Below are 13655 nucleotides of genomic sequence, written 5' to 3' on the forward strand. Positions count from 1 at the left end.
AATACATACAGATATAAAAGCAGCATAGAAAGATACAGGTTTCTCACCAACTAGGAATAAAGAGACTAAATGTGGGCACGTGGTTAAACTACAACGCGTCTTCACAGTCGTCCAGCACGTTTACAAGAAAAACACCATTGGGAAACCTCACAGGACAGAAGTGTTTTAACACCAAGAGAACTACTAGTTTTTAATTAAAAATCCAAACAGGGTGGGGTTGAAAAAATTTAGAAAGGGGCTGGAGCTGAAGCCATCATTTTTTAAAAATTATTTTTCAATATAAAATGAATGAGCTGGAATAGACCCAATGTCTTGCTCTGTGGAACCTTGCAAAAGTGAAGAAACGTTGAGGGCTGTTTAGGGCAGCTGGCTGGTGTCAAAGCTGCCAGGATGCTAATAACTGCAGGCTGAGTCTCTTACTTCTGTGTGTGTGTGTATATATATATAAAGGAGCCTTCTGTGTTATGGCATTTTTTTCTTGCTGCTGTATTCACATATCCCACTGCAAATCATCTTTCATTTTTCCTTCTGTTGACCTGGATATTATTTCTTTTCAGAAACAGGAAAAAAACCGAACATCTGTGTCTCCTTCCAATATGCTACACATCTGTGCGTTTTGTGGCGGGTCTTCAAAGTTCAGTTAGCAACCCACGGACGCCATTCATCTTCTTGTTAAAATGTCTACTGCTGTAGCCAATGCTCATGCCCTTGAGGGTTTTCCTCTTTTTTTCCATTACTGTATATAAAGAACATTGTGACTTTTAATGTTAGCATTTTTGCTTTCAACAGCAATTAGCAATCTCTTGGTTTGCTGTTTGGTAAAGCATCGGTTAATGAGGTCATCTAGTTTAAAATCCCAGCTACTGGAAAATAACAAGGAGGAGGTCAAATCTATCATTTCTTGTTATATTTTCTGCTCTCTTTTCAGTTCTCTAAGGAAAAGAAATCTTTGTTATCCACAGTAAGTCATTACGACCCGTTACTGGCCCTCTGTTTTACTATCGCCTCAAGATACAGTTAGGTTCTCTCTTGCTGAAGTACTGAACCAGGATAGTTCATCTATAAACAAACAAACAAAAAACAACTTTGAGCATCTGAGGATGAGGAATTGGTTTCACGTTGGTTGTGTTGTCTTTCCTCTGACAGTTCTGAGTGCACATCTAGCGAGGGGTTGTCTCTATGGTGGAAGGGGTCCCCGGGGTGGTCGACCTCGGGGTGGCTGCTGGTGGTGTGTCCATCGGGCTCCCAGCCCCGCTGTTAGGCGTGACGGAGGAGCTGACAGCAGGCGTATCCCCCTGCTGCTGGGCTTGCAGGGTCTGTCCACAGATGTGGTGGTGCTTCTCCCAGTCTTTGTGCTGGCAAAACGAGCCACAGTATCGGGCTGTGTTACAGCCGCTGCAGGTTTCACTCGCTTTACGGCCACAATTCCAGCAACTCTATTGGAGAAGGCAGAAGAAAGTGAAATCCCAAATTATTACATTGACCAGGCTAAAGTCTAAGGAAATATGCTAGGCAGCACTACCCCCTTATTTTTAAGAACTGTAAGAATGAAAAATCCAGGTGTGTATGTGTACACACACTAAACACCCTGAAGATGCAGGTTTTGGTGTAACTGCCCAGACTTTTCTGCCAAAAACTATTATGACATCTAAACAAACTGGTTGAAGCTCTTTTCCGTTTTTACTATAAAACCCCTTCCCTTTAGGTTTAGTTATCTTCACATCTAAATTCTCTGTTCACCCATACTAACAACTGCTACATCTAAATTTTTTCCTTTCTAATACTACTACCACCATGGAAAGACTCAAAGACAGCACTCCTGGCAGAAGCTTCTTCCTTCTAGACACTAACAGGAATCACAAAGGGACTATGAGGATGCTCTAGTAGATTCAAAGGAATATAATGGACTAGACAGAGGATTCTATCCTCTGCTCTACCACAGACCAGAAAAAGTAGGGCATGTGTTTAATTCTTCCCACTGCAATCAGTTATTCACTGTACCTGACAACCAAATGGTAGGAAAGTCTCAAAACAATCCCTTTTACTTCAGCTCCCTGGAGATTGGATCCTTGGTTTGTTTTTTCTCTGATATATTCTAAGCACCCACAACAGTGCCTGATATATATATTAGGTGCTCAGTAAACATTTGTGAAGTTTTAGGACCCTAGCAAGCCTACTGCCAATCTCCACTGGTGCTTTCCAAGAAGTGAGAAAAGCAGAAATGAGGCTGCCTCTGAGATAAAACACATTGTGAATCTGGGGACAGACATACTAGAGGTGGAAGAGCCCCTAAGTGGGACAGATCCTGGGGAATGAGGGAGTGTCAGGGAGGAGATTAACAATGACAGTGCCCTAAGAACCCTTCCAGGAGGAGGGGGAACCTCAGGAAGCCAACTCGAAACGTTTGTGCTTCCTTTGGCAAGACCACCCCCATTGTGAAATGTTATAGCAAGTGATCTTAGCTTTTACCATTAATCCTTTTATCCTGTATCTTCCTTGGTTTTATTTTCTTGCAAAACAAACTTCCGACTGTAATCTGGTAACCCCAACCAGCTGACAGTATGTAGCTGTGTCACAATTAAAATACATTTTTTAAAGCCCTGATATATATGGATATTAAAAATCTCCCCACTATGTTCCCTGCAATTATTTTGCTTTCAGCATGTTGGTTGTGTGGCTTAAGGTGGGCTCATAAGCCTATTAAAAATGCCCCAGTGGAATGTCAGCTCCTCACCCTGGTCTGTGTATGGCTTTACCACTGTGCAAAATATGCAAAGCAATTTTTAGCACTCATTCTAATTTGGCTAAAAACTAAAGGAGCTCCTAGAGTCTTTCAAGTGCTGGAAGCCTAAAAACTCAAGAACTACAGCTTAAAACTTTTAGAAAGAGCTCAGCCCTATGTTCGTATTTCTTTACCATTCAGAAATTATGGCCCAATGAAGGGAAAAAATATTAAAACTTTAGGATCTCAAACTCTGGCCAATGGAAGGTGTTTTAAGTGAACATAGCTGAAGAAATCTAGAAGCTTGATTTATATGTTAATATCATAAATAAAAATGGAATTAAAATTAATAGTACCAGAACAAAGTAATTTTTTTTCCTACTTCCATTTAATTTAGCCAGGAAAATATCTCAAAAAATAGGTACCTCTGATCAGAGGCTTCATTACCAAAATTAGAAGCCCTTCTTTCTCAAAATTAATTCAATCTTACTGCACAGACAATGGTTCCACAAAAGCCTGAACAAACATGGGCATGGCCCATCCTCCAGAGCAGCGAGGTACGACACTCATCACTCAGGGAAGTTTACTTCCTTGAGCTTTAGGCATTTAGAATAATGCCAGCTGGATCCTGGAACAAACTCAGAAATAAGTGAAATTCCTAAATTACATCAGAAAATCCCAATTAGAGAACACAGACCCAGATCCAAAACAATATTTTAAGGAAATTAAACATCTAATCTGAGTTAAGTGGCTTCTTTAGGAAATACCCTGGTGTGAGTCCTATCCGCTTTCTGGCAGAGGCACATCTTGGCAGACACAAGGCAGTAACTGCCCAGTTCTCAATGGCTCCTTCAGATTGAAATCAGATGTAGGCAACCTTCTCAATTTAAGTTGATTAAACACACAGACTAAACCAGGTAATTACAAATGCATGTGTTGGGGAATGGAAAGAGAAGACAGAATGGGGACTTCTTTATTTTTTAAAGTGTTTTCAAAGATGGGAACAATTTTACAAATAAAAAAGTGGAATTGTGCCAAATATAGAAACAGATGTTTTGGATTATAAAGCTGCTGGGAATGGAGCCTTTTTGCCTAGCATCTCTGGATTCTGACCCAGGATTCAAGGGCTCTGGCTAGTTTTACCTCCAGTCCCACTCCGAAATTGTTCAATCCCATTCATTTACCACCCACCACTGAGACAAAAACAACCTTTGACTTTAGGAAGATGCAACAAAGAGCAATTCAAATGAGCTGGTGGGAAAAAACCTGCATACTTTTATTGCTGTTGACATTGCATTGCCATGAATGTATAGGGAACTTTAGCTCAAGTGTTCAACCAATGGAAATCCCCAAAGTGCATATTCCTTTTTAAAAGTTCATTAGAAGACAGACACAGCAATCTCTATTAATTTCTCCTGGGTGGCTCTACCAAATTTCCTGTTAACTAATCCATACCTGTAAGACTGATGCCTGACCACTGGCACCCGGCCTCTCAACCATCACTTCTGGGAACTGTGCAATGTGCAGAATCTTATGAGTACTCCAATTTTAGTCATTTTAAGTTTCTAAGCTTTCTGCCATTCACAAAGGTGGAAACTGCAAATTGTGTATGAAACCCAGGGGTGTATCTGTAGGGCAGGGATTAAGGTGGTCAATGGCTTAATCTAATTTTACATTTTTCAATTTGTGCTTTTCATATTCAGGCTAGTATTACCTGATAGTTGCTTATTTCTTTCATTCATTCATTCATTCATATTTCATATAACAGAGCTTCCCTTTCAGTCCTCTAAGCAATGATGCTGTTGACTGAATTACCAAAATAGTACAGAAGTCTCGAGAATACCATTTCATAGCAAATTTCATTCCCAAAGCCCATGGCACTTTATAGTTTCCCTTTATGTGTGATAATATTATTTCCTTTTCAGCATAAGGAATGTTTTCCTCCCTATTATGGGAATCAGCAATTGGCCAAAATTAGGCTAGGACTCAGATGAAAAATAGGAGGCAGAACACAACCCTCCCTTTTCTAAATGTACTGGTACTACACAGGGAAATGGAAATGATGAGTTGAAGCTTTTGGTGCCAAAGCTGCATGTCAAAGATTGTTGATACTTGTTTCATATCAGCAATTCTCTTTTGTCCCTAAGAACAAAATTATTTCCTTCATTTTGTTCTTTTAGATACAGAGAGAATGGTCTTTCTGTCCTACCAGCAAAATAATATCCTTTCTGGTTCTTACTGTTGGAAATTCCTTTTACCAGAAACAAAACATTTTCTCCTAAAAAGTTTCTCCAGGTCTCACACACCTATAATTCTCCAGAAAAACCCTTGCATGCAAGTGATGTTCAATGAATAAAGTAGAACGATTATAATTAAAATTCCCAAAATGTAAATAACCTTTATAGTAAATGATTTGCCTAGATATGAAATTACATAGGCAAGGTTTGATTCACTCAGGTCTTTGCACTGCAAACCAAATACTCTTTCCAAAATGCCACGCTTTGCCCATTTCACATCTTTCTTATAGCCTGTTTTGGCAGGAATAAGGTTAGGAGGGCACTTCGACCCTGAAAATAGACAGAGGTTGGACCAGGAAGTTGGAACACCAAAGACAAGGTATCATGGTGTGTAATGGAAATGGCTTCCAATTTTGAGTGGCTTCAGTCACCCTTTCTGGGTTTTTCACTTCCAGCTATATCACTTAGCAGCTTCAGAACTACAGGCAAGTTACTTAACCTCGTACAGTGACAGTACCTATAAAGTAGGAATCATAACGATAGGGTTATTCAGGATTATGTCAGTGCTAACTAAAGTGTCCTGATGTTCGGTGGGTCCTGAATAAACGGCAGGAACTAACACCACCTCCTCCTCTTGGCACTGGCTGAAAGCAAATGAGACTACTAACCATCTTTGCATGGCACAACCTTTACAATTAGAAAGCTCGCGGCCCTGTGCCTCCCTTGATAGGCATTGACAGCTACACAGACAGAACATGAGCTTACTTCCACTTATACGTCATTAGTGGCCAGTTACTTTTTCTCCTTCCTCGCTGCCCTCAGACCTTCCAAAGATTTACCACTACTGACCTTTTCCCCATTCCTCCTTTTTAAAAAAAAACTTCCCTTATTGAAAGTCCCTCTAACTTTGGTTTCAAGATAATAAAATTCTGTTTCTTACACTATAACCTCTTCCTCTTCTAGTTTTTCATTTTCCCCTAAATACCTGTCAAGGAGGGAAGTTGGCATAAAGAAAAGAAATATCCTTTCCTTCCTACACTCTCCCTTGGCAGTCATGGTCTTAAACCATTAGCTGTAAGAAAATGACTCTCAAACCTTCCTCCAGCCTTCATTTCCTTCCTGAGCTGCTGTCTCTTATTTTCAATTGCCTGTTCTGTAGCGCCACCAGGATGCTCCTCTGCCACCTAAGTCAGTAATCCCTAAACCTGACTCATGGTGTGGTCCTTTTCAGTCACTGGCAACGCTCAGGCCAACGACTTTGTCATCTCATTGGAAACTCCCCTGAAACCTCTCAGTGCCAAACCCTACAGACCCTGCTTCCCCCATGGTCTCCCTTCCTTTCCAATCTCACGGTTACTATTCCTTCCCTGCCCTTCCTGTTAGAATAGCTTCTTGTTTTTATTTTTTCTCTCTCTCTTACATACTCACACTGCTCTTTGTAAGGTGACTTGTTTATAAAATACTTCTACTCATCTTATTTGTACCTCTCAACCACCTTGCAGAGTGAGTCATAAACATTATCCCAGTTTTATAGATGAGAAAACCAAAGTTCCAAGAGGTGAACCACTCCATATCATTCCAGGCCCAACAGACCATCCAATACACCATACCATGAACATCTATGGATTCAGACAGCTGGCCTTTTAATAAATGAAACAAATAAGCAAAAATCTTAGGTAACATAGAATCAGCTCATACTGTGAGAGCTCCAAATTCTTCTGGGGATCGATAGGTCAATCAGATTGTGAGGCTTTAATGGGAGCCATGCTGGGAGACTGTGTGTAATAACTGTGTGGTGACTACCTCCTACTGAGTCCACTTAGTCCATCCCCAGAGTCTGGGCCACACTGCACAGGAGCCACTGGGGATGGCTCTATTAATTCTAGAGGGGGTAATGAAGATGAACCTCTCAGAGTGACCTGTTCACACTATTAGGGCTCAGCAGGTTCTGGAAACAAAGTTTAAAGGTTCAGTCAGTGTTTCTGCTTAAGTGCCACAAAACCACCCAATATAAGCGTGTGCACTTCTGCACCTATCTAGGAATAATGAATAAAGACTGTTTCAATCTGGGGGAAAATATCACTTTAGTGGCTTAAACTCGAAACTAACTATTGGAACAGCACAATTATTTGCTCTCTGTTCGAGGCTCAATTCCAGCCATGTGCTTTGATCCCCTAAGCCAAAACAAGTTACGGATCTCAAAGAAAAGCTGTGGCAAGTTCCTTTTGAAATAGTCCAAATCTAACAATATTCATTGGAAAAAAAGACTCTATATGTTTACAGATAGGAACCAGAAATGAATATAGAAAAAAATAAAACGGTTGAAGATGGCCAGATTCACTGAATTTCCTTTCTTTTGATTTATGCTAATGCTAGCATTACATTCTTGATGAAATATGTAATACACGTTAAAAGAGAAAGTACAGAAAATGTCATTTGCTTGTGTCTGCCTAAGCAGTCCAGTGTCATTCTAACGGTTAGTAATAATGATTATTAGTCTGTAAACCAAAGTGAAATTAGAGAACTGGATGGGAATACCCTGAAGGAGTCGAGTGTACTGCCATGCGGCTACTAAAGAAGTGGCCTGAGAGGCAGGCACCTGGGCTGAGGATCAACATGCACTCTCCTGGTTTTCACATTAGACAGCATAAACTATTTAGGCCTTTGTGCTCTATGTGCCCTTTCCAATCTACAGAGGAAATCTGTCTGTCTAGTTGAAAATGTTTTAACTTTTGTTGTTTATGCACAAAAAAAAAATGAAGAAAGGTTGCCTTTCACAAAAAAACCGCTGGGCAGATCAAAGTCAGTAAGTTTTTAAAGGTTTAATGCTTAAGGAAGATCACCTGATGTGTACACCCCAAAATCTGCATGTCTACTGAAAAACCACAACTCTCTGCCTTCCTTGTCAGCTGACCAATCATCAAATCCTGCCCATTTTATCTCACGGGTTCAATTTTCTCCACCCCCAGGACCACTGCCAACCATCTTCATCCAACCATCTTCTTCCTCATCTGTCTCCTGAAACAGATCGGTTCCTCCTTTTCATTTCCTCTCATCTCTCTCCACACTGCAGCCTGAGTGATCCTTCCAAAACACTCATCGGCTACATAGTCATCCTGTTTTCAAAGCCTAGCAAAGCTTGCCTTCCCATCTTCCCTGCACGAAGGCGATGACGTGCACATGGCCCAAAAAAGCAGTGATGAGGCAATGTGGGGGTGGGGTGGGAGGTGGGTGGAAGGTGGCTGCTGAACAGCTCCTGATTATCCTTAAGTATCAGATGAAACAAAATTTTTTCCCAGAAGCCTTTGCACTAAACTCTACTAAGACTCATAATTTAGTGATTTGACTCTTCTAATGAATTATAGTGAACAAGAAGGTAGGAACCACTGTATCTTCAGTGCCTAGTGCTATCCCCGACATAGAATAATTTGCTATTGACAGAATAAATAAATAAATGGATATAATTTAGAGTAATATGTATCAAATAACAAACTGCCCTGGGCAGGTTGCAAACCTGATTTTTAAAAAAATGTCCATAGGGTACAGTTTTAAAATCTGTATCCAAAAATGACCTTCATGATGCTTATTTCATTGTTCTGGAACAATGTGAGGACTGACAGCATGCTGAGAGCTCCAGCGTGGATCCTGCCAACCCCTAGCTGCATGACTAGCCATGTGAGCTTCCTCACCTGCAACATGATAAAATGATTACATCTCAAGGTTCTAGCCACCGTACGAGATGATAAGACCAAAGCTTTTAGAGGTTTAGTGGTTTTCTTGAAATCACAGAATTATAAGAGATGGAGCCAGGAATTAAATGTGGCTCTCTGGCTCCCAAACCTTTCCTCCTAGCACAGTCTACTTTAAAATCCTTGAGAAATGTCACCGAAGACAAGGGTAGTGCTATTAAAGATCAGTTTCTCAAGATACCCAAAAAGAAAGAAAGAAAACAGTTACTTTAGAAGATCACTCATATCTAGGTTATTTCATCCTATCTACTATTTCTAGTTACTGCTTGATACACCATATTTTTATAATGCTCAATACCAGTGTCAAGCTCATATATTTTTCTGGATAAATATTAGAAATAAAGGTACACAGCTTATAGATACTAAAGAAATACAGCATTATTAGCCAAATATAAAGACTTAATTCTCAATTTCTCCAAAATATTTATCTTTAGAATTCAGTGACCTATAAAAGACTCTTAACATGTATAACAGCCCTAAAACGTTCATATGAAAGTGATAATGTTTTAATGATGGCAACAACTGTGCCTCACAGTATTACTAACTTGAATAGAGCAGGACTAATTCTGTCCAAAAGATGCTAATAAAATTTGTGTTTTCTTTCAAAAAACACAAAACAAAGTCTTTAAATATCTTAGCCATAAGATGCCAGTAAAATTGAATTTATGTCTAGTTTAATTCAACAATGGAAAAGTCTGCAGTTAAAGGGTAGATACACTTCCCTTTGTCCCTCTTTTCCCGAGAAACTTTCAAATGTTGAAAATCAATTGCTTTTGTCCCCTTGTTATTCATCTGCTACACATTAAATAGAAACTCTGGGTATCGAATAATTCCCACAGGGTCTTTCATCTACAGACAAGTCTGGTACAAATTAAATTCTTACTCTCCTTCACAAATTGTAGATATGTGTTTTAGGGACCATTGATTTATCAGCTTATGCTGTTGCTAGTTCAGCATGGTGTGACTAGCTAACTGTAATCCTTATCTAAGGGTCCTTTGGGTTGGGGATTGTGGTGCTGTGTTAATTAATGCAGAGCGTTACCATGTTGCTCTGACTTTAGTCTGTTGAAAAGGCATTCTGTTAGACACTGTGTTTTAGTTACTTCCCAGATCCTTCCGCCATTTAGGCTATGTGTGTATGTGTTTTAAATATACTGTAATAACACTAAATAATATTACCTCTGGCAGTGATGTGATGCTATGAAATGACCATCATAATGGTTATTACAAATAATGTGCAAAAACAGACTGTGCAGAAGCTCTCTTAGAGATGTTTAATTGATGCAAGCATTGGTTTAGCATTGGACTTCAGAACCAATAGTTAAGGAAGTGACTTTGATCCCTGGCCTGCAATGTCTTCAGACTACACAGCTTACACAGGGTCTCTCTCCTAAATCCCAGCTGTTAGAAGGAAACCACACACATATGCTAAAACACACACACACAACAGAGTTCTGAATCTAAATAGTGCTAGGAATTTCTAAGAATTTCACTTTAATCTGTTACCCACCAAATATATTAAAAACCTTTTTTGGCAGTTGTTCTTTTAGGCCTTTAATAAAAACAAAATTTGATCAGCTCTTGGTCAACTCCACAAGTGCCAAGCCTCTCCGAATTACTCTCATTTTCCCCTCCAAAGATTCGTTTGTCTCAACTCCAATATCCGCCTTTACTTGTGATCTCCTGAAGTCGAAAAGGCCCGCCCTCATTAACGGAAGCGGCTCCCCAGGGAGTCTTCCATCGGCGCCTCACCTCGCTCGAATCTTCCTGCTGGTTGATGACAGCGAGAGCGTCCTCCGCCGCCTGCCGCTTGGCCTCGGCCACCGTGCGCTCCATCTTGGCGCGCTCCGAGGTGATCATATCATGCGCCTTCCGCTCGGCCTCGGACACGGCCTTCTGCAGCTCGGTCATCGCCTGCCGCTTCACCTCGTTGACCGCCTCCTCTGCGTGCCAGGCGGGCCGGACCGGACAAGAGAACAGTTAGCGCGGGACCTGGCCTACTGATTGCTGTTACACAGAATGCTAGACAACACGCATGACTTTCATCCCAATTACTGGGCAGTTCTTCCGGCTGTCTAAAGAACCACATTTTGGAAATTCATTTTAAGAGAGCAAAGGGTGAGATTTTTTCCTTTAATTTACACTCCTGGGAATATCTTTTAAACTACTGTAGCATCACTACAACCTTTCTACCAAACTAGTACCCCAGAAAGGATTCTGAGACCAGACTAAGTAGATAAAAGGCGAAAATAACCACAAAAAACCTGCCTGGATAATTCAGACACATGAAGATGTTTTGCCACAATGCAATAGGTTAATATGAACACAGGGAGTACAGGGGTAAAGCTTTCAGGGAAAGAGAGGAAGGGAATAGATTTTACACAGACACATATGTAAGTGCAAAGTTATTTTGCTAGTAAAAGATACAACACAATAACGAAAAGGTATCTCATAACAATTAATGCAGACCTTTTAAAGAAAATTGAAGATGAAATATACAGAAGATCCAGCTTTTCTTTTTCTTGTCATTTCCTGAGTAATGTGGACATATGACTCTATAGGCTAAATGATAGGGATTTTAAAAAAAATCATTTTCTCATTTCCAGACTTTCAGCTGTTGTCCATCTACTGAATCAAATATAAACACTCTTGCATAACCAACTGTTGCACTAGACAAATATAATTGAATCGTACTGCAGGCCAAAACAATCAGGCCTGACTACAAACCTGCAAGGTGTCAAATTAGCTCTTTATTTTTGGCTGTGGAAAGGGTGCAAAGATTTGACTAATGTACAACATAAGATTGACAACTAAAACAAGTAATTTCCATTTTAAAAAATTAACTGTTCTAATTAACAAGGGAAAATATCCTCCCCCTGAATTAGTTTATCTAATTTTCATCTTTATTCAAAGCAAAATGACAATGATTAATTGAAAATTTAATAAGCAGTAATTATTAACTTGGCAAACCTACTACCAATTAACACTCTATTAAAACTAATTATGACATGTTTCATTCAAGTGTTTGCACTTAATTGTTTCACTCACTTGAAAAGCACCTTAATTAAATGTTCTGTTTAATTAAAAACATAGATTCCTAATAAAAATGTTTTACTGTAGATTAAAAATGTTAAGAGATGCAAATACTCCTATAGTTCCTTAAATTTCTATAGTTATATTTCACACATCCATAGTTCATGACTTGAGGATCATGAAAAGCCCTCCACTAATAGTTAACCATGGTGACTTTTGTAGCCTCCACCATTTTCCCAGAATTATTTCTGAAGTTTGTTCATTCATTTGTAATTACTGTCTGCTAGATTTTATAAACTAAATTATAGGGAAAGATCCAGACTGGAAATATTAACTAAAATATGTTAAGCCTTTGTTGGTTGCTTTAAGATATGTATTTAAAATCTGAAAACAGAGCACTGCACAGAGCTGGCAGCACCTTCTTCACCAGGAGGTGAAAAGATGCCTTTATTATCCTATCATAAATGACTTGGGGCACCAGGGAAGCACTACCCTTCTAACTATACAGTCAGGGTCTAATTTGGTTTGAATATTCAAGGTGAATTAAAATTCTATCTAAGTGGTAATACAGGACAATAATTTTTGCTTACGATCAAAGCTGTAGCTTGACTAATTGTATATGCAGATCAGGCAATTTATATTTAAATTATGCATTCCTATTCTAATCCCACAGGCACATACAGATCAGCAAAGAGAATTGGTAGGACATGTGCAAGGTGCTTGAATATTTATTACCAACTGCAAACATTCACTGATCGTTTGAAAAAGAAATATACTGAAGAAAATAGTTACAATTTAAAAACTATATTTATGGTAGACTTTTTCCAATTTTATAAAGACCTTTAAACTTCAGAGTGTGTTTTGTTATCTTTGCGGTTGCTTTTAAAAATACTGCTTTTAGGGGAAAACTGATATGGCCTTCGACATTTGTTAGGACTCCAAGTATTTAATATGTATATCATTATATTATTATATTGTATTATTAGGATTACATGCAAACTTTGAATAGGGTCTGTAGGTTAAATAATTGTGTTGTATGAATGTTAATATCCTGACTGTGGTAACTGTACTGTGGTTACATAAGAAAATGTCCTTGTTCTTAGGAAATACACACTAAAATGTTTACGGTAAAGGGACATCATGTCTGCAACTTACTCTGAAGTACTTAGGTGAAAAATATAACGCACAACAGAAAAAGAGGGAAGGAAAGAGGAAGAGAAACAGAAGACATCAAAGCAAATATGGTGAAATAGGGAAAATTGGGAGAAAGGTATATGGGATTTGTTTATACTATTTTTTGCAACTTTTTCTGCAAGTTCAAAATCATTTCAAAATAAAATGGTGCAAAATATTACATGATGTACTTTCAAGCACAGGATATACTTTTTGCAATTATAATTTTCTCTGAAAAGAAGATACATGGGTTATAGTACATTGAATTTTAGAGCTCTGCCCCTTTGATATCTTTCAAATGCTTTAAACTTGATTTTATTTACTTATCTTTTGTCACAAAGGTAGTGTATAATAGTTTCATTGCAAAGACACACTTTATAGGTTTTTTCCTAGGGAAAAAAAATTGCCCACAGCCAATTTTAGACTCTTGGGGGGAAAAGCTTTCAAATTTTAACAGGCTGAGTGTAGATGTCCCGTTCTGCCTTTGGTGTTTTCCTCATGTTGGATGCCTTGACACTTCGAACACTAGAAATGCTTTCTAAGAAGCCTATAAAGATAAATATTATAAGCAGTTACTTGAGACTTCCAGGTAAAACTGTCATCTATACTTTAGAGATTCAATATACTCCTTAAAATTTAGCATCTATCCATAGAAAACTATTCCCAAACTGTTTTTATGCAGCAGATTAGGGATATCACTATCCCTAAGATAGTGATAAGAATACGAATTTAATGGACACT

General features: G+C 38.9%; 1 protein-coding gene across 7 annotated transcripts in view; it reads right to left on the minus strand.

The window, feature by feature from the left end:
- The window catches only part of RUNX1T1 (RUNX1 partner transcriptional co-repressor 1), a 137045-nt gene that overhangs the window by 1837 nt on the left and 121553 nt on the right, over nt 1-13655 (minus strand). For all 7 annotated transcript variants that reach the window (XM_082434182.1, XM_082434179.1, XM_082434185.1 and 4 more), the window contains 2 exons: nt 10461-10651; nt 1-1436 (listed from right to left, as the gene is read on the minus strand). The exon at nt 1-1436 is cut by the window's left edge and continues 1837 nt beyond it. In XM_082434182.1, the coding sequence (XP_082290308.1) occupies nt 1161-1436; nt 10461-10651 (467 nt within the window). In that variant the 3' untranslated portion in view covers nt 1-1160. The remainder of the gene's footprint in view (nt 1437-10460; nt 10652-13655) is intronic.

The sequence above is a fragment of the Balaenoptera physalus genome (assembly GCF_965194825.1).
Source record: "Balaenoptera physalus genome assembly, chromosome: 17".
Taxonomy (NCBI): Eukaryota; Metazoa; Chordata; class Mammalia; order Artiodactyla; family Balaenopteridae; genus Balaenoptera; species Balaenoptera physalus.